At 39.2% G+C, this 27,707-nt stretch overlaps 1 protein-coding gene across 3 annotated transcripts in view; it reads right to left on the bottom strand.

The window, feature by feature from the left end:
- The window catches only part of LOC123764809 (uncharacterized), a 430,287-nt gene that overhangs the window by 173,522 nt on the left and 229,058 nt on the right, over positions 1-27,707 (bottom strand). For all 3 annotated transcript variants that reach the window (XM_069302648.1, XM_045752985.2, XM_045752984.2), the window contains one exon: positions 16,850-17,002. In XM_069302648.1, the coding sequence (XP_069158749.1) occupies positions 16,850-17,002 (153 nt within the window). The remainder of the gene's footprint in view (positions 1-16,849; positions 17,003-27,707) is intronic.

The raw sequence follows: 27,707 nt of genomic DNA on the forward strand, positions 1-27,707 counted from the left end.
GGGTTCCTTGTGAATTGGAGAATTGGTGAATTGGAAAAAGTCCTATTTGGTTCCATCCCTGGTTCGGACTTGACTGGGCCTTGTGTGGGATTCTTAGACGGCATCCGTCTCAATTCTTCCTGTAACTTTGCTCCGGCTGCACTCCCACTTTCTGCTGTTTTTTATTGGAACCCGGGTCACTCAGCAGTTGCTTGAGCAGCTGTGCAAGAGCCTGAACTTTTCTATGCTGATTTTCTCGTTGGGCAGGGTTTGGATTCGAAGTCTGTTCTGGTACCTAGGGCAGCCCTTTTTGCCGCTCTCATGGTCGCTGGGTTTGACCCCAGGGTCCTTTAATCGGTTGCTGCGTCTCTGTCTTCCTCTAAGGGTTTTTCGGGATTCAGTGCCATGGCACCTTTCCTTGCCCTTGCTCAATGTGTTTACAAATGCCTCGTATCCCAGCTGGGGCTTTGTGACCAGTGCTCACAGGCCTGCCAGGGGCGTTGGACTCCCTCTTTTCATCGTACACACACAGTTCTAATTCGGCTCCATTCGAACTGCTCCCCTATGGTTCATTGTCTCAACCAAGGGGGGGGGGGTTGTCTCTGCGGTCTGTGACTCTTTGGGGCTGGTCGCTTCGTGAGGCTCTTCTACTGAGTTCTTTCTACAGGATCCCCATGATCGTTACTGTCTTTGCCACTTTGCACTTTCCATACAACACTCTCGCTTATGTCGTGCTTTGACCATTACCCCTTCTGTGGGCCTTGTCCCCTTTTACCATCTTCCCCTATCTGTGTGGTTGTCTCAATTACAAGTCTCTGTCTCAGTTGGTGTTACCAATGCTTCTCCTCATGTCGTTCCATCCCTGCCCCCATGGAGGGTCCCTCTTCCTAAGTTACGTAGCACCCTTGAGCCACATGACTAAAGCTTTTACCACTTCAACAGTTCTGAAACGCCTTTTCCTTGCTCACTTTTCTTCACACTCCCGCTCCATCACCATCTTCACAGATGGGTCAAAGTCTGCTGGTGGTGTAGGCTATGTTACAGTGCCCTCTCCTATTTCTTTCGTTTGCCGGCATAAAGAGTCATATCAGCTCTCCCTACTGATTCTCTGAGGTTCAGGGAGTCTAATGATATATGTGGCGACCAGACCGGCTGCCAGTTAAGGGAAGGAAGTTACATTATACGTTGTAAATAACGGGAAATTGGCGCCCTGTTATAAAATGAAAGAGTATCCCCTAATGCAGATATGACCTTTCGGAAGGGACACTAGCCGATCGCGGATTGGCCGACTTAGGTCGCGGGCGACCAATCAGGACCCGCCGTGACGTCACCGAGTGCCCCGGGCGGCGCCAACGTCAGAGTTGACCTAACCTCGGAAGCGAGAGGACGCGCCTCGGTCTGCTCTCAAGGATTTGAGGCTCTACAAGCCTTTCTTAGTGGATTAGTGCTGGCTATTGCAGCCCATCTGCTGTATTGGAGACCCCGCGCTTCTGGGAAGCAAAAAGGAACCAAGTTTATTGAGCGAAAGAGTGCCAAACTTAGAAAATATTCGGCGACGACGCTGGGCGGCGACGCTGGACGTTGAGGGTCTGAAAAGGTGTGGCGGGCAAGCCTAGCTGTGACCGGGTCACATCCACTGAGGGTTTTGTAAGGACGACACCGTGCCTAGGACAAGGAGCAACGCCTTGTGGAAGGGGCGAGTGTGGGAAAATAGTGATTAGCTCAGCGCCCATCGATGAACCAGGATTGGGGTAGCTGAATCTCAGGGATTGGAACGGCGACGACGCGAAGGCTCCACGACACCTGAGGACCTGTGGAACGTCCTGGATCTTCAAAGATCGACTCAGGAAGCGTGGGAACCTCACACCGTCGAGGGACAGGCGTTGTGAGCCAGGAATGTAAGGTAGATCATTTTCCCTCCCATTACCCCTTGTGTGAGTAGGCTAGTTAGGCCACAATATTTACTTATGTATGTGGCAATAGGACATTAATACTTTAGTAGTAGAATAGGCTGCAAGGCAGCTTGTGTCCAAGACTGTCAGAGGGGACAGTGTGTATGGATGGCAGGACAGTGAAGAAGAGGCCCTCCTGTGAGAGAGTGTGGGACTCCTGTCTTTCTGCCCAGTTGAAGGAGTGTTGGAGGTCGTGGAATAAGAGGCTGACGATCTCCAGACTTATTATCCTTATTTTCATATTCATGTATTACTTGTGATTGTGTGTGTGTTCATGTAATTTGCGTCAGTAAATTCACACATTTTATCACTGTGTTTAAGTGTGCCTCCATTTATAATATTTCTCTATGAGTATACACGAAGGTTATCATAGTACCACCTAGGGAACACTACGTTCTCTATAGAAGTTCTTATTGCCTGGAGTGTGGTAAAGACAGCACAGACTTACATAAAAGTGTACCCTTAGCCATCCGATCAGTATCAGTGCCCGAATGGTGGCAACTATTAACGTGGTGGCTATAGAGAGGTAAAGCCACACAGACTTCCTGGGAGAGTACCCTGGGCCGACAGTCTAGTAGCAGATCTATGGGAATAGCAATCTTCTGGCTACAAACAATATATATAATACACCCACTGAACTGCATTGCTGGGGTGCAGATATAATAACCCAGCTGGCGACCTTGTTAAGAAGAAGATAGAGAAGACAGGCGGGAAAGGAGTTCCTGCAACCTTTTTGTCTGGCAGGCAAGACTCAGGGAGGTTATTATTATAAGGTAAGCCTGAGTCTTCCTTCACTCCTCCACGGGTCTAGGCCGGAACTGCTAACAGCAGTTTTCCCGTGCTTGACTGAAGGGCTTCCAGGGTGAATTAGTGGCACCCCCTTTTGTAGTGGAAGCAAAGACCTGCGGAGGTGGGCATTGTTGGTCCTCTCCTGTGTGACCAAGGAGACTCCGGTGAATCCCGGGAGTCAGAGGGGCTGAGTATTCGGCCTTTTGAGCCCCTAGCAGCTGAGTGCTAGTAGAGCCCCGGCCCACGCCCCACGTGACAGCTACTATGTTGTATTTCCTGACTGCACCTATATGTGTGGTTCCTGACTTCACCTATATGTGTCACCTGCTTTCAGAGACTAGCCTCTTCATGGCAGAACTTTATGCAATTTTCTATGCTCTTCGTCAACTACTTTCTCCCCATAATTCTTCCTTTGTTGTTGTTATTGACTTTCACAGTGCCCCTCATGGCTCTGGAGTCTTTTAATACCTGTCCATCCTGTGGTCATTGAAATTCAATATTGGCTTTTATCTCCAGCAGATTTAAAACAGTCGCGTTTTGCTCGAGGTTCCCAACCATATTGGTGTTTCCTTAAATGAGCGTGCAGATGCTGTTGTGAACAAGGCTATCCGCACTTGTCCCATTTCCTGCAAAGGTGTTCCTTATTTCTACTTCTACCTGTTATTCATTCCTCAGTCTATGCCCATTACTTACTGGTCTTATGTTACTGGTAACAAGCTGCATGCTCTTAAGGGTAGCGTGTCCCCTATGGTCTTCCTCCTACTACGGTGACCAGTGGTGGAAAATAGCTTTGGCTTTGGCAAGGTTCGGACAGCTGCATCCCAACGAAAGCAAATCTACATCAACGAGTGCTTGACTAGAAAAAGACATCAACTCCTCCACCGCCTGCGTCAAATCCGGTATCAAAACCCAGATGCGAATCATCAGTGCTTCGTTAAAGATGGCATGATTAAAGTGAGAAAGACTTCAGGAGATTAAATGTTTACAATTGCTAATGAGAATAACCTCAACACTTTCCTCTCCCAATGTGGTTTGTCTCACCTTATTATCTCTCTCAGTGAGCCAACATAATTAACCCCCTTGTCACCTAGTGCGGGCTAGGTATCCTAAGTCTCTTTGTTTCACTATTTTTAAATTAAATTTTAATTTAATTTTCATTAGTCATTTATTCGACTTAATTAATTGAGTGCATTAATATTTCCTTTAGTTCTTACTAATTATAGGATCTTAACTAAACTATTTATAGTTAATAATCAATAGATTAAATTTGTCTATGTTTATTATTCAACTTTTTCTTTGCTTTCATTTATTACCTAGGTTACCTGGCCTCGCCATACTCCCTTACTCCATTGTACCCCTGGCTTTGCCTGTATCTCAAAATGCAAATTATTATTTACAGTGTACCTGAGAGTACTTGTAAGCAATCTACCTCATTTTTCTTTTTTTATTGGTCATTTTGTGTTTGTCTTGTATAGTCTTGTTTATATTTTTATTATTTCCCCCCTTTTATATCAAAATTTTATTTTGTAATTGCCATTCTTGCCTTGTTTTCCTACAACCAGCCTTCTTATGCAAACAAGTATAGACCCAGAACTAAACCTCTTATCCAGTATCTATGACAATCATCACTTTAATGATCAAAATTGCAGATATTATACAGCACATGATGTAAACAATGTATTAACACATAATCACAATATCTCTGTAATAAACTTGAATGTAAGATCACTAAGCAAACACTTCGATGATGTTAGTGCCTTGATTGAAACTGTTGACAACAAATTCTCTTTTATTATACTTACTGAAACATGGTTAAAAAGAGGATACTACTCAACTCTTTAACATGCCTAACTACTCAGCAATTCACAACTGTCGACAAATTCAGAGAGGTGGTGGTACTGCTCTTTACTACCACCAAGAACTAACATGCTTAAAAGTAATTAGAACTAGAGACTACTGTGGGGAGTATATCTTCGCCAGTTTCAGAGTCAAGGGTGCTGAGTCTGTTCTGACTGTGGGAGCAGTCTATAGAATTCCTAACACTGATGTGTCCGAATTCCATTCTAACCTTAGAAATCTAATACTAGATAACAGACTGAACAAAAAACATCTAATTATCGCAGGGGACTTTAATATTGACCTCAGCGAGCCTGAAAATCCTACTGCTGCTAGCTTCCTCAACTGTATGAATTCCTGCTTCCTCATGCCCTTAATCACTAGACCTACTAGAATCACTGATAGTACTGCCACGGCTCTTGATCACATCTGGACCAACATAACCTCTCCGCTTACTTCAGGAATAATCATCGATAGCACTACAGACCATTACCCCACATTTCTCCTAACATTAACAAACTACCTCTAGAGACAAGGGAGATAAGCTTTAGGCTGCACAATGAAACTTCTATAGGCAATTTTATAGCTGCTGCACCTAATATCAACTGGGAGTCCGAGTTAGGTAACATAGGGGACATCAACCTAGCAGTGCAATCTTTTCTTCAAAAAACTCTCAACCTTTATAACACCCACTGTCCTATGCTAATGAAACAAGTCACAACTAAAAGGTTAAACAATCCTTGGCTTACAAAGGGAATACTTAAATCCATTAATAAAAAACATGACCTTGAGAAGAAGTATAGGTTAGGAATCGTCTCCAAAGAATTTTCAAAGAATTACTCGTCATTGCTATCTAAAATAATTAGAAGAGTCAAAACTAAATACTACGAAGATAAATTTGCCCAAATAAAGGGCAACATTAAGAAAACATGGAGCACAATTTCACAAATATTGGGATCAAAGAAGAGTTTAAATAACAAACCAATACTCCTGTCAAATAACGATAGTATGCTTACAGCCTCGGATACTGCTTTTGAGTTCAATAGGTTCTTCTCTTCCATTGGGTCATCCCTTGCAAATGATATTCCAACTTCCAGTACTGATGTTCAGGACTATCTTACAGGTAACTATCCATAGTCTCTGTACCTAACGCCTGCAAATTCCACTGATGTTAATGAGATAATCCTTTCCCTTAAAACCAAGTCTGGTGCCCTTGAGGAGATACCAACATTAATTTACAAAAAAGCCTCCAGATCTCTAGCCCCTGCTATTGCATTGATCTTCAACAAGTCCCTTGAACTCCAAACCTTTCCAGATATTCTAAAAAAAAGCGAGAGTAACCCCAGTCCACAAATGTGGTGATCTCACTGATGTTAACAACTACAGACCTATATCAATCCTGGCAAACTTGTCAAAAATATTTGAAAAACTAATCTACAAGCAGCTTTACTCTTATCTAGCCAAACTCAATATACTTAGCTCTTGACAATATGGCTTCAGACCCAAAAAAAGCACTAACGATGCACTTATTAGTCTTATTAACTTAATACATGCAGCTATTGATAAAAATGAGTTCCCTGTTGGGTTATTTGTGGACCTGCGAAAGGCTTTTGACTCTGTCAACCACCAAAACCTTCTTCTTAAATTACATCATTATGGAGTCAGAGGACACTCCCTGCAATACCTCAAATCTTATCTTACCGACAGGCTCCAGTATGTTACTGTGAATAATTCAATTTCTCCCACCCTACCCATCAACATTGGTGTTCCCCAGGGCAGCATACTTGGCCCTCTCCTCTTTCTCATCTACATTAATGACCTTCCAAATGCCTCCCAACACCTCAAACCAATTCTATTTGCTGACGACACAACCTTCATTTATTCCAGTCCTGACCCCCTTGCTCTAAATGTCACAGTGAATAGTGAGCTAAATAAAGTCCATCTTTGGCTAACTGCCAACAAACTCACCCTCAACATTGATAAAACTTTCTATATTTTGTTTGGCAATAAATCCTCAAATCAAATAAATCTCAGGATAAATAATACTCAAATTTGTAACAAAATAGATGGGAAATTCCTTAGCGTTCTCATTGATCACAAACTGAATTTCCAGGGACACATTCTAAATATATAAAAAAAAGTTTCAAAAACTGTTGGCATTCTTTTAAAGATCAGATACTATGTACCTCGCCCTGCCCTGGTGACGCTCTATTACTCGCTCATCTTTCCTTATCTCAACTATGGTATTTGTGCTTGGGGTTCTACCTACCCATTGGATAGGAGACCTGGTCGACGACCGGGCCGCGGGGACGCTAAGCCCCGGAAGCACCTCAAGGTAACCCAAAATCATTTACGTCCTGTAATTACTCAACACAAAGCTGATATTAGGACAATATCCAACTCTGGCCCCAGACATCACTCGGTACCCCTACTCAAATATCTGAATATGTTTGATATTAAGTCACTGCACATCCTCTCATGCGTAAAATATAATATATATATATATATATATATATATATATATATATATATATATATATATATATATATATATATATATATATATATATATATATATATATATATATATACAATCTTTGGACAACACCCACCAGTGGGACTCGAACCCAGAAAGCACAACTACCTTCCAGTAGCTGGCATAACTAGTATGCTTTAACCCACTACGCCATCAGACCTTACAAAAGAAGTAGATAGTTCGAGATATATATATCTCAAACATCTCTACCTCCCGAAGGCACCAGATGAGTGAGGGGTCAGTCTGCAATTTTCGTCAAGCCACTGTCAATGTGAGAGAACTCGTGTCCAGCTTATAAGCCTATACTTGCATAAACCACAAGTGAAGATAAACAATCTTTGGACAACACCCACCAGTGGGACTCGAACCCAGAAAGCACAACTACCTTCCAGTAGCTGGCATAACTAGTATGCTTTAACCCACTACGCCATCAGACCTTACAAAAGAAGTAGATAGTTCGAGATATATATATCTCAAACATCTCTACCTCCCGAAGGCACCAGATGAGTGAGGGGTCAGTCTGCAATTTTCGTCAAGCCACTGTCAATGTGAGAGAACTCGTGTCCAGCTTATAAGCCTATACTTGCATAAACCACAAGTGAAGATAAACAATCTTTGGACAACACCCACCAGTGGGACTCGAACCCAGAAAGCACAACTACCTTCCAGTAGCTGGCATAACTAGTATGCTTTAACCCACTACGCCATCAGACCTTACAAAAGAAGTAGATAGTTCGAGATATATATATCTCAAACATCTCTACCTCCCGAAGGCACCAGATGAGTGAGGGGTCAGTCTGCAATTTTCGTCAAGCCACTGTCAATGTGAGAGAACTCGTGTCCAGCTTATAAGCCTATACTTGCATAAACCACAAGTGAAGATAAACAATCTTTGGACAACACCCACCAGTGGGACTCGAACCCAGAAAGCACAACTACCTTCCAGTAGCTGGCATAACTAGTATGCTTTAACCCACTACGCCATCAGACCTTACAAAAGAAGTAGATAGTTCGAGATATATATATCTCAAACATCTCTACCTCCCGAAGGCACCAGATGAGTGAGGGGTCAGTCTGCAATTTTCGTCAAGCCACTGTCAATGTGAGAGAACTCGTGTCCAGCTTATAAGCCTATACTTGCATAAACCACAAGTGAAGATAAACAATCTTTGGACAACACCCACCAGTGGGACTCGAACCCAGAAAGCACAACTACCTTCCAGTAGCTGGCATAACTAGTATGCTTTAACCCACTACGCCATCAGACCTTACAAAAGAAGTAGATAGTTCGAGATATATATATCTCAAACATCTCTACCTCCCGAAGGCACCAGATGAGTGAGGGGTCAGTCTGCAATTTTCGTCAAGCCACTGTCAATGTGAGAGAACTCGTGTCCAGCTTATAAGCCTATACTTGCATAAACCACAAGTGAAGATAAACAATCTTTGGACAACACCCACCAGTGGGACTCGAACCCAGAAAGCACAACTACCTTCCAGTAGCTGGCATAACTAGTATGCTTTAACCCACTACGCCATCAGACCTTACAAAAGAAGTAGATAGTTCGAGATATATATATCTCAAACATCTCTACCTCCCGAAGGCACCAGATGAGTGAGGGGTCAGTCTGCAATTTTCGTCAAGCCACTGTCAATGTGAGAGAACTCGTGTCCAGCTTATAAGCCTATACTTGCATAAACCACAAGTGAAGATAAACAATCTTTGGACAACACCCACCAGTGGGACTCGAACCCAGAAAGCACAACTACCTTCCAGTAGCTGGCATAACTAGTATGCTTTAACCCACTAGTGTGCTTTCTGGGTTCGAGTCCCACTGGTGGGTGTTGTCCAAAGATTGTTTATCTTCACTTGTGGTTTATGCAAGTATAGGCTTATAAGCTGGACACGAGTTCTCTCACATTGACAGTGGCTTGACGAAAATTGCAGACTGACCCCTCACTCATCTGGTGCCTTCGGGAGGTAGAGATGTTTGAGATATATATATCTCGAACTATCTACTTCTTTTGTAAGGTCTGATGGCGTAGTGGGTTAAAGCATACTAGTTATGCCAGCTACTGGAAGGTAGTTGTGCTTTCTGGGTTCGAGTCCCACTGGTGGGTGTTGTCCAAAGATTGTTTATCTTCACTTGTGGTTTATGCAAGTATAGGCTTATAAGCTGGACACGAGTTCTCTCACATTGACAGTGGCTTGACGAAAATTGCAGACTGACCCCTCACTCATCTGGTGCCTTCGGGAGGTAGAGATGTTTGAGATATATATATCTCGAACTATCTACTTCTTTTGTAAGGTCTGATGGCGTAGTGGGTTAAAGCATACTAGTTATGCCAGCTACTGGAAGGTAGTTGTGCTTTCTGGGTTCGAGTCCCACTGGTGGGTGTTGTCCAAAGATTGTTTATCTTCACTTGTGGTTTATGCAAGTATAGGCTTATAAGCTGGACACGAGTTCTCTCACATTGACAGTGGCTTGACGAAAATTGCAGACTGACCCCTCACTCATCTGGTGCCTTCGGGAGGTAGAGATGTTTGAGATATATATATCTCGAACTATCTACTTCTTTTGTAAGGTCTGATGGCGTAGTGGGTTAAAGCATACTAGTTATGCCAGCTACTGGAAGGTAGTTGTGCTTTCTGGGTTCGAGTCCCACTGGTGGGTGTTGTCCAAAGATTGTTTATCTTCACTTGTGGTTTATGCAAGTATAGGCTTATAAGCTGGACACGAGTTCTCTCACATTGACAGTGGCTTGACGAAAATTGCAGACTGACCCCTCACTCATCTGGTGCCTTCGGGAGGTAGAGATGTTTGAGATATATATATCTCGAACTATCTACTTCTTTTGTAAGGTCTGATGGCGTAGTGGGTTAAAGCATACTAGTTATGCCAGCTACTGGAAGGTAGTTGTGCTTTCTGGGTTCGAGTCCCACTGGTGGGTGTTGTCCAAAGATTGTTTATCTTCACTTGTGGTTTATGCAAGTATAGGCTTATAAGCTGGACACGAGTTCTCTCACATTGACAGTGGCTTGACGAAAATTGCAGACTGACCCCTCACTCATCTGGTGCCTTCGGGAGGTAGAGATGTTTGAGATATATATATCTCGAACTATCTACTTCTTTTGTAAGGTCTGATGGCGTAGTGGGTTAAAGCATACTAGTTATGCCAGCTACTGGAAGGTAGTTGTGCTTTCTGGGTTCGAGTCCCACTGGTGGGTGTTGTCCAAAGATTGTTTATCTTCACTTGTGGTTTATGCAAGTATAGGCTTATAAGCTGGACACGAGTTCTCTCACATTGACAGTGGCTTGACGAAAATTGCAGACTGACCCCTCACTCATCTGGTGCCTTCGGGAGGTAGAGATGTTTGAGATATATATATCTCGAACTATCTACTTCTTTTGTAAGGTCTGATGGCGTAGTGGGTTAAAGCATACTAGTTATGCCAGCTACTGGAAGGTAGTTGTGCTTTCTGGGTTCGAGTCCCACTGGTGGGTGTTGTCCAAAGATTGTTTATCTTCACTTGTGGTTTATGCAAGTATAGGCTTATAAGCTGGACACGAGTTCTCTCACATTGACAGTGGCTTGACGAAAATTGCAGACTGACCCCTCACTCATCTGGTGCCTTCGGGAGGTAGAGATGTTTGAGATATATATATCTCGAACTATCTACTTCTTTTGTAAGGTCTGATGGCGTAGTGGGTTAAAGCATACTAGTTATGCCAGCTACTGGAAGGTAGTTGTGCTTTCTGGGTTCGAGTCCCACTGGTGGGTGTTGTCCAAAGATTGTTTATCTTCACTTGTGGTTTATGCAAGTATAGGCTTATAAGCTGGACACGAGTTCTCTCACATTGACAGTGGCTTGACGAAAATTGCAGACTGACCCCTCACTCATCTGGTGCCTTCGGGAGGTAGAGATGTTTGAGATATATATATCTCGAACTATCTACTTCTTTTGTAAGGTCTGATGGCGTAGTGGGTTAAAGCATACTAGTTATGCCAGCTACTGGAAGGTAGTTGTGCTTTCTGGGTTCGAGTCCCACTGGTGGGTGTTGTCCAAAGATTGTTTATCTTCACTTGTGGTTTATGCAAGTATAGGCTTATAAGCTGGACACGAGTTCTCTCACATTGACAGTGGCTTGACGAAAATTGCAGACTGACCCCTCACTCATCTGGTGCCTTCGGGAGGTAGAGATGTTTGAGATATATATATCTCGAACTATCTACTTCTTTTGTAAGGTCTGATGGCGTAGTGGGTTAAAGCATACTAGTTATGCCAGCTACTGGAAGGTAGTTGTGCTTTCTGGGTTCGAGTCCCACTGGTGGGTGTTGTCCAAAGATTGTTTATCTTCACTTGTGGTTTATGCAAGTATAGGCTTATAAGCTGGACACGAGTTCTCTCACATTGACAGTGGCTTGACGAAAATTGCAGACTGACCCCTCACTCATCTGGTGCCTTCGGGAGGTAGAGATGTTTGAGATATATATATCTCGAACTATCTACTTCTTTTGTAAGGTCTGATGGCGTAGTGGGTTAAAGCATACTAGTTATGCCAGCTACTGGAAGGTAGTTGTGCTTTCTGGGTTCGAGTCCCACTGGTGGGTGTTGTCCAAAGATTGTTTATCTTCACTTGTGGTTTATGCAAGTATAGGCTTATATATATATATATATAGTGTGGTTCAAATAGCTTCGGCTATCACTTCCTTTTGTCCGGCCGTGATGGTCAAGCGGATTAAGGCGCCCTGTAGTTACCAGTTGCGTTGCTCCTGGGAGTATGGGTTCGAGTCACTTCTGGGGTGTGAGTTTTCAGTCGCATATAGTCCTGGGGACCATTCAGGCTTGTTCGCATATATATATATATATATATATATATATATATATATATATATATATATATATATATATATATATATATATATATGTTTCATTGAATATGACCGCATATTCTGTATTTATTATTTTCTGGTTTAGGGCTTCTATTCCTCTAACTATTTTCTTAGCATCAGGGCTTAGTTGAAATAGGAGTTCTCCAAAACTCATTTTCGTACTTTATATATATATATATATATATATATATATATATATATATATATATATATATATATATATATATATATATATATATATATATATATATATATATATATATATATATATATATATATATTGTGACGATAATCTCTTTCAAGAGAGATTGAGCCTGCTCTTCCCTATATCATTCACGTCATTTTACAAGTACAAGATACTATATTGAAGATACGTCCACCAGTATCGCCAAACGTTTTGCCCAGGAAGCAAAGCGTACCTTGCACCACCCGACACGCCGGCTCCCCGCCCGCCGTCAACGAGCAAACTACCCATTCTCCGCCTGCCTGCTCCTGATTGGCTGGTGTATCGCCGACATCACCTGCACCTGCACTCACGCCCTCTACCTGAGTCGACGTCTGGGCCAGCTCACGCCGTACTCCTCAGAATATCTCTGTGCTCTTAGAAGTTGACATCTCTCTCTGGTAGACTAAGCCCTGGCTGTCGTGTACTAAGGGAGGTGGCAGCTTTAGCCAGTATTCTCAGCACCTGATTATCATTATTATTATCTTGCACTTTATTTTGTTTTAGAGTAAATTTCACACCTATTAATTATTCATGTTGTTCTGTTTGTTGACTTGTTTTGAATTTTACGTAAGCCAAGGGAGTGTCTGTTCATATCTTGTTTTCTAAAGTAATTAAAATTTTATTGTTTATATTTTGTGTTTTGTGTGTCTTCCCATTACCTCACCACAGACAAACAGGCAAGCATACTCTTTTTTTTCTGTAAATGTGACAAGGCATTGCCACCTGCCATTGGAGGACTGCCGAACATCAACACTTTACCGTCATAATAAATATATATATATATATATATATATATATATATATATATATATATATATATATATATATATATATGTAATATATATATATATATATATATATATATATATATATATATATATATATATATATATATATTGACCTTAAAAGCTTCATTAAAGGTTGTAACAGAACCCATGAGCACCACACCAGAAACAAATACCTTTTTGATATTCCAAGAGTACGACTTAATCAAACTAGAAATGCTCTACAAATCAAGGGACCCAGAATGTGGAATGACCTTCCTAATCATGTTAAAGACTGTACCTCTCTCAACCAGTTTAAGAAAAAACTAAACACTACCTAATTAACTCCCTGTAACCTACCTCACCCCTATAATGTCAACCCATGTCTGTTATTTTGTTTTTTTAAACAATGCTGTTTGTCGACCAAATTGTATTTTGCTGTTTGTCGACCAAATTGTATTTTGCTGTTTTTCTGCCATGTTCCCCCTTTTTTATTTTTATATTTTCTCAACACATTTTATACTTTAATCTCAATTAGTATTAAGTTTTAGTCTTTGGTGTTTTTCCTGCCCGAAACGCTTTGCGTAAAAGTGGCTTTAGGCATTGTATGTACTAGCTCTATCTATAAATTCATCAATATTTGTATCACCCCTTGTATGTATGTACTTTACCTGAATTAACATTTGAATTTTTGAAAGGTTACATATTAGCCATACCCATTTAACTCACGGGCACTTAATGGAGCGCCGCCCTGCTCCTTCTCGTCCAAACTGCATTTGTCCCTCTTATGGTCATGCATATCCTTGTTGAATGTCCTGACTTCCAGGATAAGCGTGTGTCTTGCTTCCTGACTGTTCCTCGAGGTCACCTGTCCCTCAATATAATCCTTGGCGAATCAGATAACTTTGATGTTGTTTGCCTTATGCGCTTTGTTCTCGAATTGTCATCCTTAGTGATATTTAGTGCCTTTTGAATACCATTCACATTTGACGGTGCTACATAGCCTCCCTGGCTTGGTGCCTTCTTTTGATAATTACTTTCTACTTGACTTTTCTTTAAGAGAAAGGATTATCTCATTAACATCAGAGGAATTAGCTGGAGTTAGGTACAGAGACTCTGGTTAGTTTCCTATGAGTTAGTCCTTAACATTAGTTAGAGAAGATCGGATATCATTTGCAAGGGATGTGCCAATGTATGAGAAGAAACTATTGAATTTAATGGCAGTCAGAGGCAGGACGCACACCATCGTCATTGGATAGGAGTATTGGTTTCTTATTCAAGATTTTCATTGATCCTAATATTTGAGAAATAGTACTCGTGTTTTATTAATGTTACCCTTAATTTGATCCAATTTATTTTTATAGTATTTTATTTTGGTTCTTCTAATTATTTTGGACAGCATTAATGAGTATCTCCTTGAAACTTCTTAGGAGATGATCCCTAACATATTCTTCTTCTCATGGTCATGTTTTTATTAATAAATTTAAGTATACCCTTATTAAGCCATGGATAATTTAACCTTTTAGTTGTGATTTGTTTAGTTAGCATTGGACAGTGGGTGTTATAGAGGCTCAGAGTTTTGTGAAGAAATGTTTGCACCACTAGGTTGATGTTACCTATTTCAGTCTTCCAGTTGATATTAGCAGCAGCAGCGGTAGAGGTGCTTATAGAAGTTTCATTGTGCAGCCTGAAGCTTATCTTTATTATATCTAGAAGTGGTTTATTAATGTTGGTTAGAAGAATTGCTTGGTAATGGTTTGTGGTCCTATCAATGATTATCCCTAATGTAAGTGGAGAGGTTATGTTAGTCTAGGTGTGGTCAAGAGTAAAGACAGTTGTTCCAGTAATTCTAGTAGGTTTAGTAATTGAGAGAAAAAATTTGAAATAGTGATAACGTATCCTTGCTAAATTTACTTCTCACTGAGTGTAACTACTATACTGTACATGTGAACTTCTCTCTGCATATAACAAAACATAAAAGTATAAATAAATAAATTACTAATCTTGAAACATCTCTGATTTTTAAACTGTTATGATCAAAATACAAATCACACTTTGAAACTCATGATTTGCAGTGAAACAATGCCACACAGATCGACCATATCTCACATTATTGCTACATACAAATAAAACGACAGCTAGCCAATTACAAGTAACATCATCTCAAATATTTCTAAATACAGTATGTGCATGACCTGTACAGGATAACCTCTGCTGCAGACGATTTATACATTTCTTATGGTCTACAATAATAATAATAATAATAAGAGTACTGTATTGGATAAAAAATCCACACTTATGTATTTGTGAAATTTATGTAAAGAATTACACCAAGTCTTTCACACTCTCCTGAGTCTGAGTATGTAGTTAGAACGAGACTTGCATCTCGACGACTAATGAGGATGCTATCCTGGATCTTATCTTCTTATCCTTCTTGACCTCCGATGCACCTGCAGAGATGTCTTTTGTAGAATTATGATCAGGTGTCCTTTCTGTCATCCTAATATTCTGAGAACTGGAGTTGTCATTAACAGAGATGTTCATCCGGATGCTATCCTTCATAACCCTCTGAAAACCCATAGGAACGTGACTAATGGGACTACTTACATTCATCCATTTATTGAAATCTAAATAAGATTTATTGAGATCTTCTGACCATTTGTTCAAAATTCAAATTCAAATTCAAATTTGTGAAGTTCATGTAGATCTCTCTGTAAGACTTCAATATCATTATCATTTCCCACATCACCATAAATCTTTGGGTCATCTGCAAAGTTGATGATGTGGTTTGTGACTCCATGTCACTCCAGGTCACTCCAGGTCACTCTAGGTCACTCCAGGTCACTCCTGGTCCAGGTAGCTTTGTGCACACTTCAGGTCAGCAATTTCTCCAACTTGGAATGGGGCTGTTTATTGTATATTCCACTCTAGAGAGCACTAGTATCTTAAAAAAAAGTATCTTTGAGTAGCATTTCTTGTTTGGAAGGTTCTTGTTATCCAACCTGTCATTTTTCTTGCAGTTATGACAGCAACTTTGTTGTGTTCATTTTGTAATCATGCCTTCTGATGTGATTACTACTGCATCCTTTAAATTGCTTTTTCTTTCAATGGTGAGGTCAGACTGTGTTCTACATGTGGATTCTATTTTAATGTTTTTGTTTTTCCATATTACAATAATTGGAATTTATCCTCATAAAACATGTTGACTATTACACTCTGGGTCTGTTTGTGAGTTTATGATCCATCTCCCTACTTTTCCAGTACTGTAATTCCATTTGTGCGCATTTTGTGGGCAATAACAGCATGGTGACATTTGTCAAAAGCATTTATAAAATTTGTGAATATTACATCATCGTTTTATTTGTCTTCCATAGCATTTAAGGCCATGTCATAGTAGTCTGGCAATAATGAGGGTAGAAGCACCTTGTCCTGAACCCATTTTGCCCAGAAATATGTAGACACTGTGATTTTGTGTGTCTTATGATCTTCTTGGCACTTTTTCTAAGATTTTTATGATGTGTGATGTTAGAGCTATTTGTCTATGATTTTTTTAATCAGCTTTACTATCTCCTTTGTGGAGTGGCACAATCTCTGCTGTTTAAGTCTCCAAAAGATGCATAGCGCCTGTGACAGTGGTCTTTTGCAATTCTTGATGAATATAGAATTCCAAGAGTCCGAGCCTGGTGGTGAGTGCATGGGGCATGCTGTCTATGGCTACTTCAAAGTCGAGTGGGGTTAGGTAACTTCTGATGTATGGTTCGATGGTGATATCACATTCATAAAGAACTGACATTTGTAATCTAGACAAAAATACATTTAAAGTGGGTACTAAATTATTGAATGTAAGATAAATACAAGGCACAAAACTTACCTTATCCTTGAGGCTTTGGTAAAGAACAAACCGCTTGTAGAGTGTGTTGATAGGCCTGGCATACTCTTCCATAGTATTGAGAGCAATTTCCCAACGAACCATTTCTTGCATGCCTTCAGTCAGATCTCTTAAAGAATTAGCAACTCCCTGAACCTGCAATAAAAGTGTCACTATAAATAATCAAGATATATACTATATAGTACAATACCAACAAAAAGAGGTATGAATTTGTCTTCCATGTTGTCAAAAAGTTCATAATAAGTAAAGTAAAATAAAGGAAAGTAAATTTTATTCAGGAAAGTACATACATAGTTGATTTACAAACATAATGTTGGATTTATAGATAGAGCTAGAACATACAATACCTAAAGCCACTATATAATGCAAATCATTAAAAGAGAATTTGGTCATATAATCGCCTTACATTAATGTTTTCCTTGACTTTAACCCCTAAGCTGCTATGGGGCATATTTTGGCCGCAATAAGGTGGGAAAGTCTGGCAAAAAATAGGTGTTGATAGAGCAAGAGTCGGAGGCGGTCTGCTTCGCCCCAGCTGTCAGGCAGAAGTTGCCACAAAGATATTATTACCTAATTATTTCAATGTCTCTGATTTTTGTCTTAGTTTTTTTGGGGAAGTATCATTCAATAGTGTGTAGTGTGATATATTTATACAATAAAATGAGTAAATCATCGCTGTACTCAAAATTATGGTATGCATATTATTGTTAATTACTGTGTTCATAAAACAATAAATAAATACTTTGTCGGTTATCACACTATATACACAGGTTATATATAAGTATCTGCATGTTTTTGTTCACCATAATAAACCACTAAGTTGATATGGTGAGTCAAAAAGCAACGAGAAGTGGACATCACATCTGCCAGCCAGCCACTCGCCGCCACTCCCTCCCTCAAAAACAACTCACTCGCCAACATCCTCCTCCCATCATACTGTTTTTGCTTTTATTCATTATATACAGATGTTATATGTAAGTATCTAGATGTTCTGTTCATCTAAGCTGGTATAGTACACAAGAGAATAGTGGCCACCCTTACACAGCGTGGCAAGTCAGGAAGATGACGCCACCTCTCTCACCAAAATGGTTTCTCATAACACTCCTTTTGCTGTTATTACACTATATTTACACGTTATATATAAGTATCTACATTTGTGTTCACCATAGCGAACCACTAATCTTGTATGGTGACGGCAGACAGTATCAGGTGGCCACACACAACTGATGCTCCCTCTCTCCCTCACTGGTTCAAGGCCTGATGCACTAATATTCCTCCAAGTATACTGTTTGTGGTGTTATTACACTAGATACACACACATTATATATAAGCAGTGTTACGGTGCCCTCTCCTACTTCTCACCTATTCCTGCGTGAAGAGTCATTTCTCCACACCTTGCAGGTTTCCTAAGACGCAGGGGTCTTATATAGGTTTGATATAGGAGGCAGCTGGAAAGAGGGGGAGAAAAGAACACTGCTTTTTTTCCCCAAAAAATGGTGGGTTTTCTGAAGGAAGAAAACGTGTGTCTGAGAGCCGAGTCTAACCGCCCAAGCTGCGCGCGCAATGAGAGAAGGTTATATAAGCTCTGCCCGCAGACTGGGGGGGGGGGCCCTGTTCTCGAAAAGCAAGCAGCTGCTCACTTATTTATTTATTTATTTATTTATTTATTTATGCATATACAAGAAGGTACATTGGGATTGTGAGGATACATAATATGGTTATTACAATCTTGTAAAGCCACTAGTACGCGCAGCGTTTCGGGCAGGTCCTTAATCTAAGAATATTTTAAGTAGGTAAATACTTGCAAAATTTATAAAAAATGATAACAGTTACAAGGCAAGAAAAAAGAAAAAAAAAGATGAGAGAAAATTGTAGGTATATTAAAGCTCATTGGTAGCTCAGATTGATTGCCATGACAGCGTGAATGGTAGTTGACAAAAATTGGTAGGCACAATACAGCATATGGCTAGCACATAAAAGAAGACAGCAATGAACACAACGATAAGGTTGTTTGGGTTAAATACATAAAAATTAGGAGATTGGGTAACACTAGGTACAGAGCAAATTTAAAGCTCAGTGTAGGAAACTAAGAAGATGAAGTTAGGTACTTTTTGGTTTTGCTTTTAAATAAGGCAAAAGTTTGACAGCTTTTCAATTCACTGGGGAGTGAGTTCCATAGACTAGGTCCCTTAATTTGCATAGAGTGTTTACACAGATTAAGTTTGACCCTGGGGATATCAAAGAGATATTTATTTCTGGTGTGGTGATAATGGGTCCTATTACATCTGTCCAGGGAGAGTTTCAGAGCATGGTTTGCATTTAAGAACAGGGTTTTGTAAATGTAGTTGACACAAGAGAATGTGTGTAGGGAGTTAATATTTAGCAAGTTTTGGGATTTAAACAAGGAAGCTGAGTGTTGTCTGAAAGAAGAGTTAGTTATTATTCTGATAGCAGATTTTTGCTGGGTGATGATGGGCTTAAGGTGGTTTGCAGTGGTAGACCCCCATGCACAGATACCATAATTAAGATAGGGGTAGATTAGTGCATAATATAGTGAGAGGAGAGCAGAGTTAGGTACACTGCAAACCACCTTAAGCCCATCATCACACAGCAAAAATCTGCTATCAGAATGATAACTAACTCAGCTTTCAGACAACACTCAGCTCCCTTGTTTAAATCCCTAAACTTGCTAAATATTAACTCCCTCCACACATTCTCTTGTGTCAACTACATTTACAAAACCCTGTTCTTAAATGCAAACCATGCTCTGAAACTCTGCCTGGACAGATGTAATAGGACCCATTATCACCACACCAGAAATAAATATCTCTTTGATATCCCCAGGGTCAAACTTAATCTGTGTAAACACTCTATGCAAATTAAGGGACCTAGTTTATGGAACTCACTCCCCAGTGAATTGAAAAGCTGTCAAACTTTTGCCTTATTTAAAAGCAAAACCAAAAAGTACCTAACTTCATCTTCTTAGTTTCCTACACTGAGCTTTAAATTTGCTCTGTACCTAGTGTTACCCAATCTCCTAATTTTTATGGAATATCAAACAACCTTATCATTGTGCTCATTGCTGTCTTCTTTTATGTGCTAGCCATATGCTGTATTGTGACTACCAATTTTTGTCAACTACCATTCAAGCTGTCATTGCAATCAATCTTATATTGTTTCTGCTGTATTGTGCCTACCAATTTGTTGTCAACTACCATTCAAGCTGTCATTGCAATCAATCTTAGCTACCTATGTGCTTTAATATACTGTACCTACAATTTTCTCTCATCTTCTTTTTTTCATTTCATGTAATCTGTTATCATTTTTTGTCTATAATTTTGCAAGTATTTACCTCCTTAAAATTTTCTTAGATTAAGGACCTGCCCGAAACGCTGCGCGTGCTAGTGGCTTTACAAGACTGTAATTACCATAATTGTATCCTCACATTCCTTATGTACATTCTTGTATATGCATAAATAAATAAATAAATAATATCATATTTTAGAGAGTATACCAACTGTCTTAGAGACTTTCTTAGTTATGTGTTGAATGTGGGTGCTGAAGTTGAGTCTCTTGTCTAGGAATAGGCCAAGAAACTTGCCATCATTTTTATTACTGATGTTAATGTTGTCTATCTGTAGCTGAATTGCATTTGATGATTTGCTTCCAAATAAGACGTAGTAAGTCTTTTTTATGTTTAATGTTAGTTTGTTAGTTGACATCCATAAGTGGACTTTTTTTAATTCATTATTCTCAACATTATTTAGTGTATGTGGGTTGAGGTCTGAATAGATAAGGGTAGTATCGTCAGCAAACAATATAGGTTTAAGAATATTAGAGACATTAGGCAGATCGTTTATATATATAAGAAATAGAAGAGGGCTTAAGATAGTGCCCTGTGGCACTCCAACAGTAATTGGTAGAGTGGAAGAAGTTGTATCATTGATGGTTACATATTGGTGTCTGTCACTAAGATAGGATCGGATGTAGTCAAGGGCAAGGCCTCGGATTCCATAATGCTGGAGTTTAAGTAAGAGGTAGTTGTGATTAACAGTATCAAAGGCTGTTCTTAGGTCAATGAAGAGTTCAATCGGAAACTCATTTTTGTCAAGGGCTGAGTAGATTACGTCAAGGAGACTAATGATTGCATCGTTGGTGCTCTTTTGGGACTGGAAGCCAAGCTGGCAGGGGCTGAGTGTGTCGAATTTTACGAGGTAGGAATAGAGCTGTTTGTAAATAATTTTTTCAAATATTTTTGTAGAATGGGTAGATTTGATATTGGTCTATAATTGTTTATGTTCACCGAATTGCCTCCTTTATGGACTGGCGTTACTCTTGCTTTTTTTGAGGATATCAGGGATGGTGTGACACTCTATAGATTTGTTGAACAGTAGTGCTATGGGTGGGGCAAGGGCATGGGAGGCGCTCTTGTATACAATGGACGGAATTTCACTGGTGTTCCCTGCCTTGGTTTTTAGAGAATGTATGATGGACACAACATCTGCCGGGCTGATTGGTGAAAGGAGACGAGAGTTTGGATAGCTGCCTGAGAGATATGTGTTAATATGTGTCTGAGTCTGTGGGATTTTACTGGCAAGATTAGCACCAACCGATGAAAAGAAACTATTAAATTCATTTGCCATTTCCAAATCAGTTGACGGTATATCCCCCATCCTTGTAGAGTTTTATTTGCTTATGTGAGTGTTGTTTAGTTCCTAGGATACTAGAGATTGTTTTCCAAGTGCTTTTCATGTTGCCTTTTGCTTCATTGAATCTATTCACATAATATGCAAGTTTTGCCTTTCTTATGATACTGGTAAGCATTGATGAGTACCTTTTAGCTACTTCCTTTGAAACTAGGCCAATCCTAAGTTTCTTTTCATATTCATGTTTCTTGTTGACCGAGTTGAGAATGCCACTTGTGAGCCATGGATTGTTTAATCTTTTGTCAGTTACTTGCTTGGTAAGAAGGGGACAATGAGGGTTGTAAGGGCTTAGAGTTTTGGAGAGGAAGAGGTTAGCTAATGAATTTATATCCTGGGTATTATTGAATTCAGAATCCCAGTTAATATTGTGAAGTGCATCTGTAAGATTGCCTAAAGCTGATTCACTGTGTAGCCTAAATGAAAGTTTCCTGCTTTTTGGTGGTGTTATGTCCATGTTCGCTATGAGAAAGGTAGGATAGTGGTCAGTTGTTCTGTCGTAGATTATACCAGATACAAAGGGAGCTGTTATGTTTGTCCATATGTGGTCCAAGGTAGTGGCTGATGTTTGAGTGACTCGGGTAGGTTTGGTGATTGTGGGGATTTGCATACAGGAGTTCATGCTGTTAAGGAAATAGTCAACTTGAGAGCAATTTTGTTGACCCAGGTCAATATTAAAGTCTCCTCCCAGAAAGATGTGGTTTTTGTTGAGATTGTTGTTTATAATAAGATTTTTAGGTTATCTGAGAAAGAAGCTATGTTAGTATTGGGAAATCTATAGATGGCTCCAATAGTCAAAGAGGATTTAAGGGATTTAACTGTAAACTGAGCAAAAGTATATTCACAGTAGTCATCTCTGTCACTAATAACACTATTGCAGATAAATGTATCTCGGTAATATATAGCTGTGCCACCACCTTTTTATTAGGCCTACTGTTATGAATGGCTTTATAACCAGCTAAGTTGTAGAGTTGGGTATAGTCTTTATTTAGCCAAGTTTCTGTTAAAATAATGAACGATAAGTTAGTACCTAGTGCTGTGAGTAATGCATTTATATCGTCAAAATGTTTACCAAGTGATCTAACATTTTGGTTGTAAACTGATAGACAGGTGCTATTTTGGAGTTTGTTTTTAGCCTGGTGTGCTGTGAAATACTTGCAATAATGATGATCAATGTGCTGGTTGGTGTAGATATGAGACAGAAGATTTTGATCACGATCAATATCAGTGTGCATAGAGATGCAGAGGGATCACGATACAAGATACACGATATAGAAAAACACAAGAATAAAAGCAAATACAATAAAATAGTAACAAATTAGAGGTAAAATAAAGATCCAATAGATAGCCAGGGAGGACACAGAAGGTAGATAAAATAAAAAACAAAAAATCAGTAGAGACTGACAATATAAATGTAAAATAAAAAATAATAAGAAAAATAATGATCATAAAGTAAAATGATCTTAAAGATAATTAGCTTAGAAATGGTTAATTAAAATCTTATAATTAGTATGAACCTAAGAAAACAAAGTGAGCTCAAAAAGATAATTCCAAAAAAAAAGATGACATGTAAATCTAGAAATTTACTCAAATATAAATCTAAGTGTAAAAATAAACAGGGTGAGATCATTGATGTATATAAGAAATAGGCGAGGTCTCAAGATGCTGCCCTGTGGCACTCCAACGGTTATTGGTAGAGTGGGAGAGGTTATATTATTGATGGCTACACATTGGTATCTGTCACTAAGATAGGATTGGATATAGTCCAGTGCATGGCCTCGGATTCCATTTTGATGGAGTTTACATAAGAGGTAATTGTGATTAACAGTATCAAAGGCCTTTCTCAGGTCAATGAAGAGTCCAATCGGAAACTCATTTTTGTCAAGGGCTGAGTAAATTATAGTACAAGGAAACTAATAATTGCATCGTTGGTGCTCTTTTGGGAGCGGAAGCCAAACTGACAGGGGCTAAGAATGTCGAATTTTACGAGATAGGAGTAGAGCTGTTTGTAGATAATTTTTTCAAATATTTTTGATAGTATGGGTAGGTTCGATATTGGTCTATAATTATTTATGTCCGCCGGATTACCTCCTTTATGAACTGGCGTTACTCTTGCTTTTTTAAGGATATCAGGGAAGGTATGACACTCAAGGGATTTGTTGAACAGCAGATCTATAGGTGGCGCAAGGGCATGGGAGGCGCTCTTGTATACAATGGATGGGATTTCACTGATGTTCCCAGCTTTGTTTTTTAGTGACTGTATGTGGACACAACATCTGTCGGGCTGATTGGTGAAAGGAGAAGAGAGTTTGGATAACTGCCTGAGAGATATGTGTCTGAGTCTGTGGGATTTTACCGGCAAGGTTATCACCACCGATGAAAAGAAACTATTAAATTCATTTGCCATTTCTAAATCAGTTGACGGTGTAAATTTCATTTCATTTTTTTCTTGCAATGTATCTGTTATCATTTTATTAATTCTGCTAGAATTTACCTTTTTAAAATTATCTGTTAGATTAAGGACCTGCCCGAAACGCTGCGCGTACTAGTGGCTTTACAAGACTGTAAATACTATGCTATGTATTCTTACGAACCCAATGTACCTTCTTGTATATAAATAAATAAATAAATAAATAAATAAATATATATATATATATATATATATATATATATATATATATATATATATATATATATATATATATTCATATATATATATTGTGACGATAATCTCTTTCAAGAGAGATTGAGCCTGCTCTTCCTTACAAAGTACGTAAATATACAAGATAATATAGAAGATACGTCCAGCAAGTATCTCCAAACGTTTTGCCCAGAGAGCAAAACGTACCCAGCACACAGTGACACCTGCTAGCTACCACCGCCGTAACCAGCAAACTGCTCGTCCTTTGCCTGCCTGTCGCTAATTGGCTGGTGTCCCGTCGCACCTGCCCTCCGCCCTCCACCACAAGTCGATGTCTGGGCTGCAGTGCTCCAGTACCGTCAGAATATCTCAGTGCTCCTTGCAGTTGACATCTCTCGCTGGTAGACTAAGCCTTGGCTTTCGTGTACTAAGGGAGGTGGCAGCTCGAAGCCAATATTCCAGCATCACTAATATTTATTTTGCTATCACTGTAACTCACTTGTCTTAACGTAACTTTTCATTTGCCAGTGATTATTCATATTATTTTGTTTGTTGACTTGTCTTTTATATTTTTATGTGCTTAACTTTATTCATGTCTTGTTTCTCTAAAGTAATTAAAATTTCATTGTTAATTTACTTGTGTTTTGTGTGTCTTCCCATTACCTTACCACAGACGATAGCTTCAGCTTTTCTCTTTTTTTTCTATTATATGACGAGGCCCTGCCCCTAGCTTTTGAAACAGCCGAACACCAACGCTTTACCGTCACAATATATATATATATATATATATATATATATATATATATATATATATATATATATATATATATATATATATATATATATATATATATATATATACATATACATATATATATATATATGCGGAAAAACCACAAAGAAATGGGATAGAGAGGTGAACGTTTCGGCCTGTTAGAGCCTTTGTCAACACCAGTCTGAGTGTTGACAAAGGCTCTAACAAGCCGAAACGTTCACCTCTCTTTCCCATTTCTTTGTGGTTTTTCCGCATGCAAATGATCAGTGTTTAGTGATCGTCAATTGACGATCGTCAATATATATATATATATATATATATATATATATATATATATATATATATATATATATATATATATATATATATATATATTTATTTTAACTTAATTTATATTAGTCATTTATTGGACTTAATTTATTGAGTGCATTAATATTTTTATTAGTTCTAATTAATTATAGGATCATAACTAAACTATTTATAGTTAATAATCATAAGATTAAATTTGCCTATGTTTATTATTCAACTTTTTTCTTTGCTTTCACTATTACCTAGGTTGCCTAGCCTCGCCATACTCCCTTACTCCATTGTACCCCTGGCTTTGCCAGTCTCAAAATGCAAATTATTATTTACAGTGTACCTGAGAGTACTTGTAAGCAATCTACCTCATTTTTTTTTGTTCATTTCGTGTTTGTCTTGTACAGTCTTAGTTTATATTTATATCTTTCCCCCCATTTATATCAATTTTTTTTTATTTTGTAATTGTCTTGTTTTCCTACAACCAGCCTTCTTATGCAAACAAATATAGACCCAGAACTAAATCTCTTATCCAGTATCTATGACAATCATAGAGAAGCCGGTCGGCCGAGCGGACAGCACGTTGGACTTGTGATCCTGTGGTCCCGGGTTCGATCCCGGGCGCCGGCGAGAAAGAATGGGCAGAATTTCTTTCACCCTATGCCCCTGTTACCTAGCAGTAAAATAGGTACCTGGGTGTTAGTCAGCTGTCACGGGCTGCTTCCTGGGGGTGGAGACCTGGTCGAGGACCGGGCCGCGGGAACACTAAAGCCCCGAAATCATCTCAAGATAACCTCAAGAGATCATCACTTTAATGATCAAAATTGCAGATATTGTACAGCACATGATGTAAACAATGTATTAACACATAATCACAATATCTCTGTAATTAACTTGCATGTAAGATCTCTAAGCAAACACTTGGATGATGTTAGTGCGTTGATTGAAACTATTGGCAACCAATTCTCTGTTATTATACTTACTGAAACGTGGTTAAAAGAGGACTCAACTCTTTAACATGCCAAATTACTCAGCAATTCACAACTGTCGATCAATTCAGAGAGGTGAATTGTGTCGGTCAGTTCAATTCTTTACTACCACAAAGAACTGACATGGTTAAATGTAATTAGAACTAGAGACTACTGTGGGGAATATATCTTCGCCAGTTTCAGAGTCAAAGGTGCTGTCTGTCCTGACTGTGGGAGCAGTCTATAGAATTCCTAACACTGATGTGTCCGAATTCAATTTTTACCTTAGAAATCTAATACTAGATAACAGACTGAACAAAAACCATCTAATTATCGCAGGGGACTTTAATATTGACCTCTGTGAGCTTGAAAACCCTACTGCTGCTAGTTTTCACAACTGTATGAATTCCTGCTTCCTCATACCCTTAATCACTAGACCTACTAGAATCACTGATAGTACTACCACGGCTCTTGATCACATCTGTACTAACATAACCTCTCCGCTTACTTTAGGGATAATCATCGATAACACTATAGACCATTACCCCACATTTATCCTAACATTAACAAACCACCTCTAGAGACAAGGGAGATAAGCTTTATGCTGCACAATTAAACTGCCATAGGCAATTTTAAAGCTGCTGCTGCTAATATCAACTGGGAGTCCGAGTTAGGTACCATAGGGGACATCAACCTAGCAGTGCAATCTTTTCTTCAAAAAACTCTCAGCCTTTATAACACCCACTGTCCTATGCTAACGAAACAAGTCACAACTTAAAGGCTAAACAATCCTTGGCTTACAAAGGGGATACTTAAATTCATTAATAAAAAACGTGACCTTGAGAAGAAGTATAGGTTAGGAATCGTCTCCAAAGAATTTTCAAAGAATTACTCATCATTGTTATCTAAAATAATTAGAAGAGTCAAAACTAAATACTACGAAGATAAATTTACCCAAACAAAGGGCAACATTAAGAAAACATGGAGCACAATTTTACAAATATTGGGATCGAAAAAGATTTTAAATAACAAACCAATACTCTTGTCTAACAACGATGGTCAGCTTACAGCCTCTTATACTGCTATTGAGCTCAATAGGTTCTTCTCTCCCATTGGGTCATCCCTTGCAAAAGATATTCCATCTTCCAGTACTGATGTTCAGGACTATCTTACAGGTAACTATCCACAGTCTCTGTACCTAACGCCTGCAAATTCCACTGATGTTAATGAGATAATCCTTTCCCTTAAAACCAAGTCTAGTGCCCTTGAGGAGATACCAACTTTAATTTACAAAAAAGTCTCCATACCTTTTGCTCCTGCTATTGCATTGCTCTTCAACAAGTCACTTGAACTCCAAACCTTTCCAGATCTTCTAAAAAAAAAGCTAGAGTAACCCCTGTCCACAAATGTGGTGATCTCACTGATGTTAACAACTACAGACCTATATCAATCCTGC

The sequence above is a fragment of the Procambarus clarkii genome, chromosome 48 (assembly GCF_040958095.1).
Source record: "Procambarus clarkii isolate CNS0578487 chromosome 48, FALCON_Pclarkii_2.0, whole genome shotgun sequence".
Lineage (NCBI taxonomy): Eukaryota > Metazoa > Arthropoda > Malacostraca > Decapoda > Cambaridae > Procambarus > Procambarus clarkii.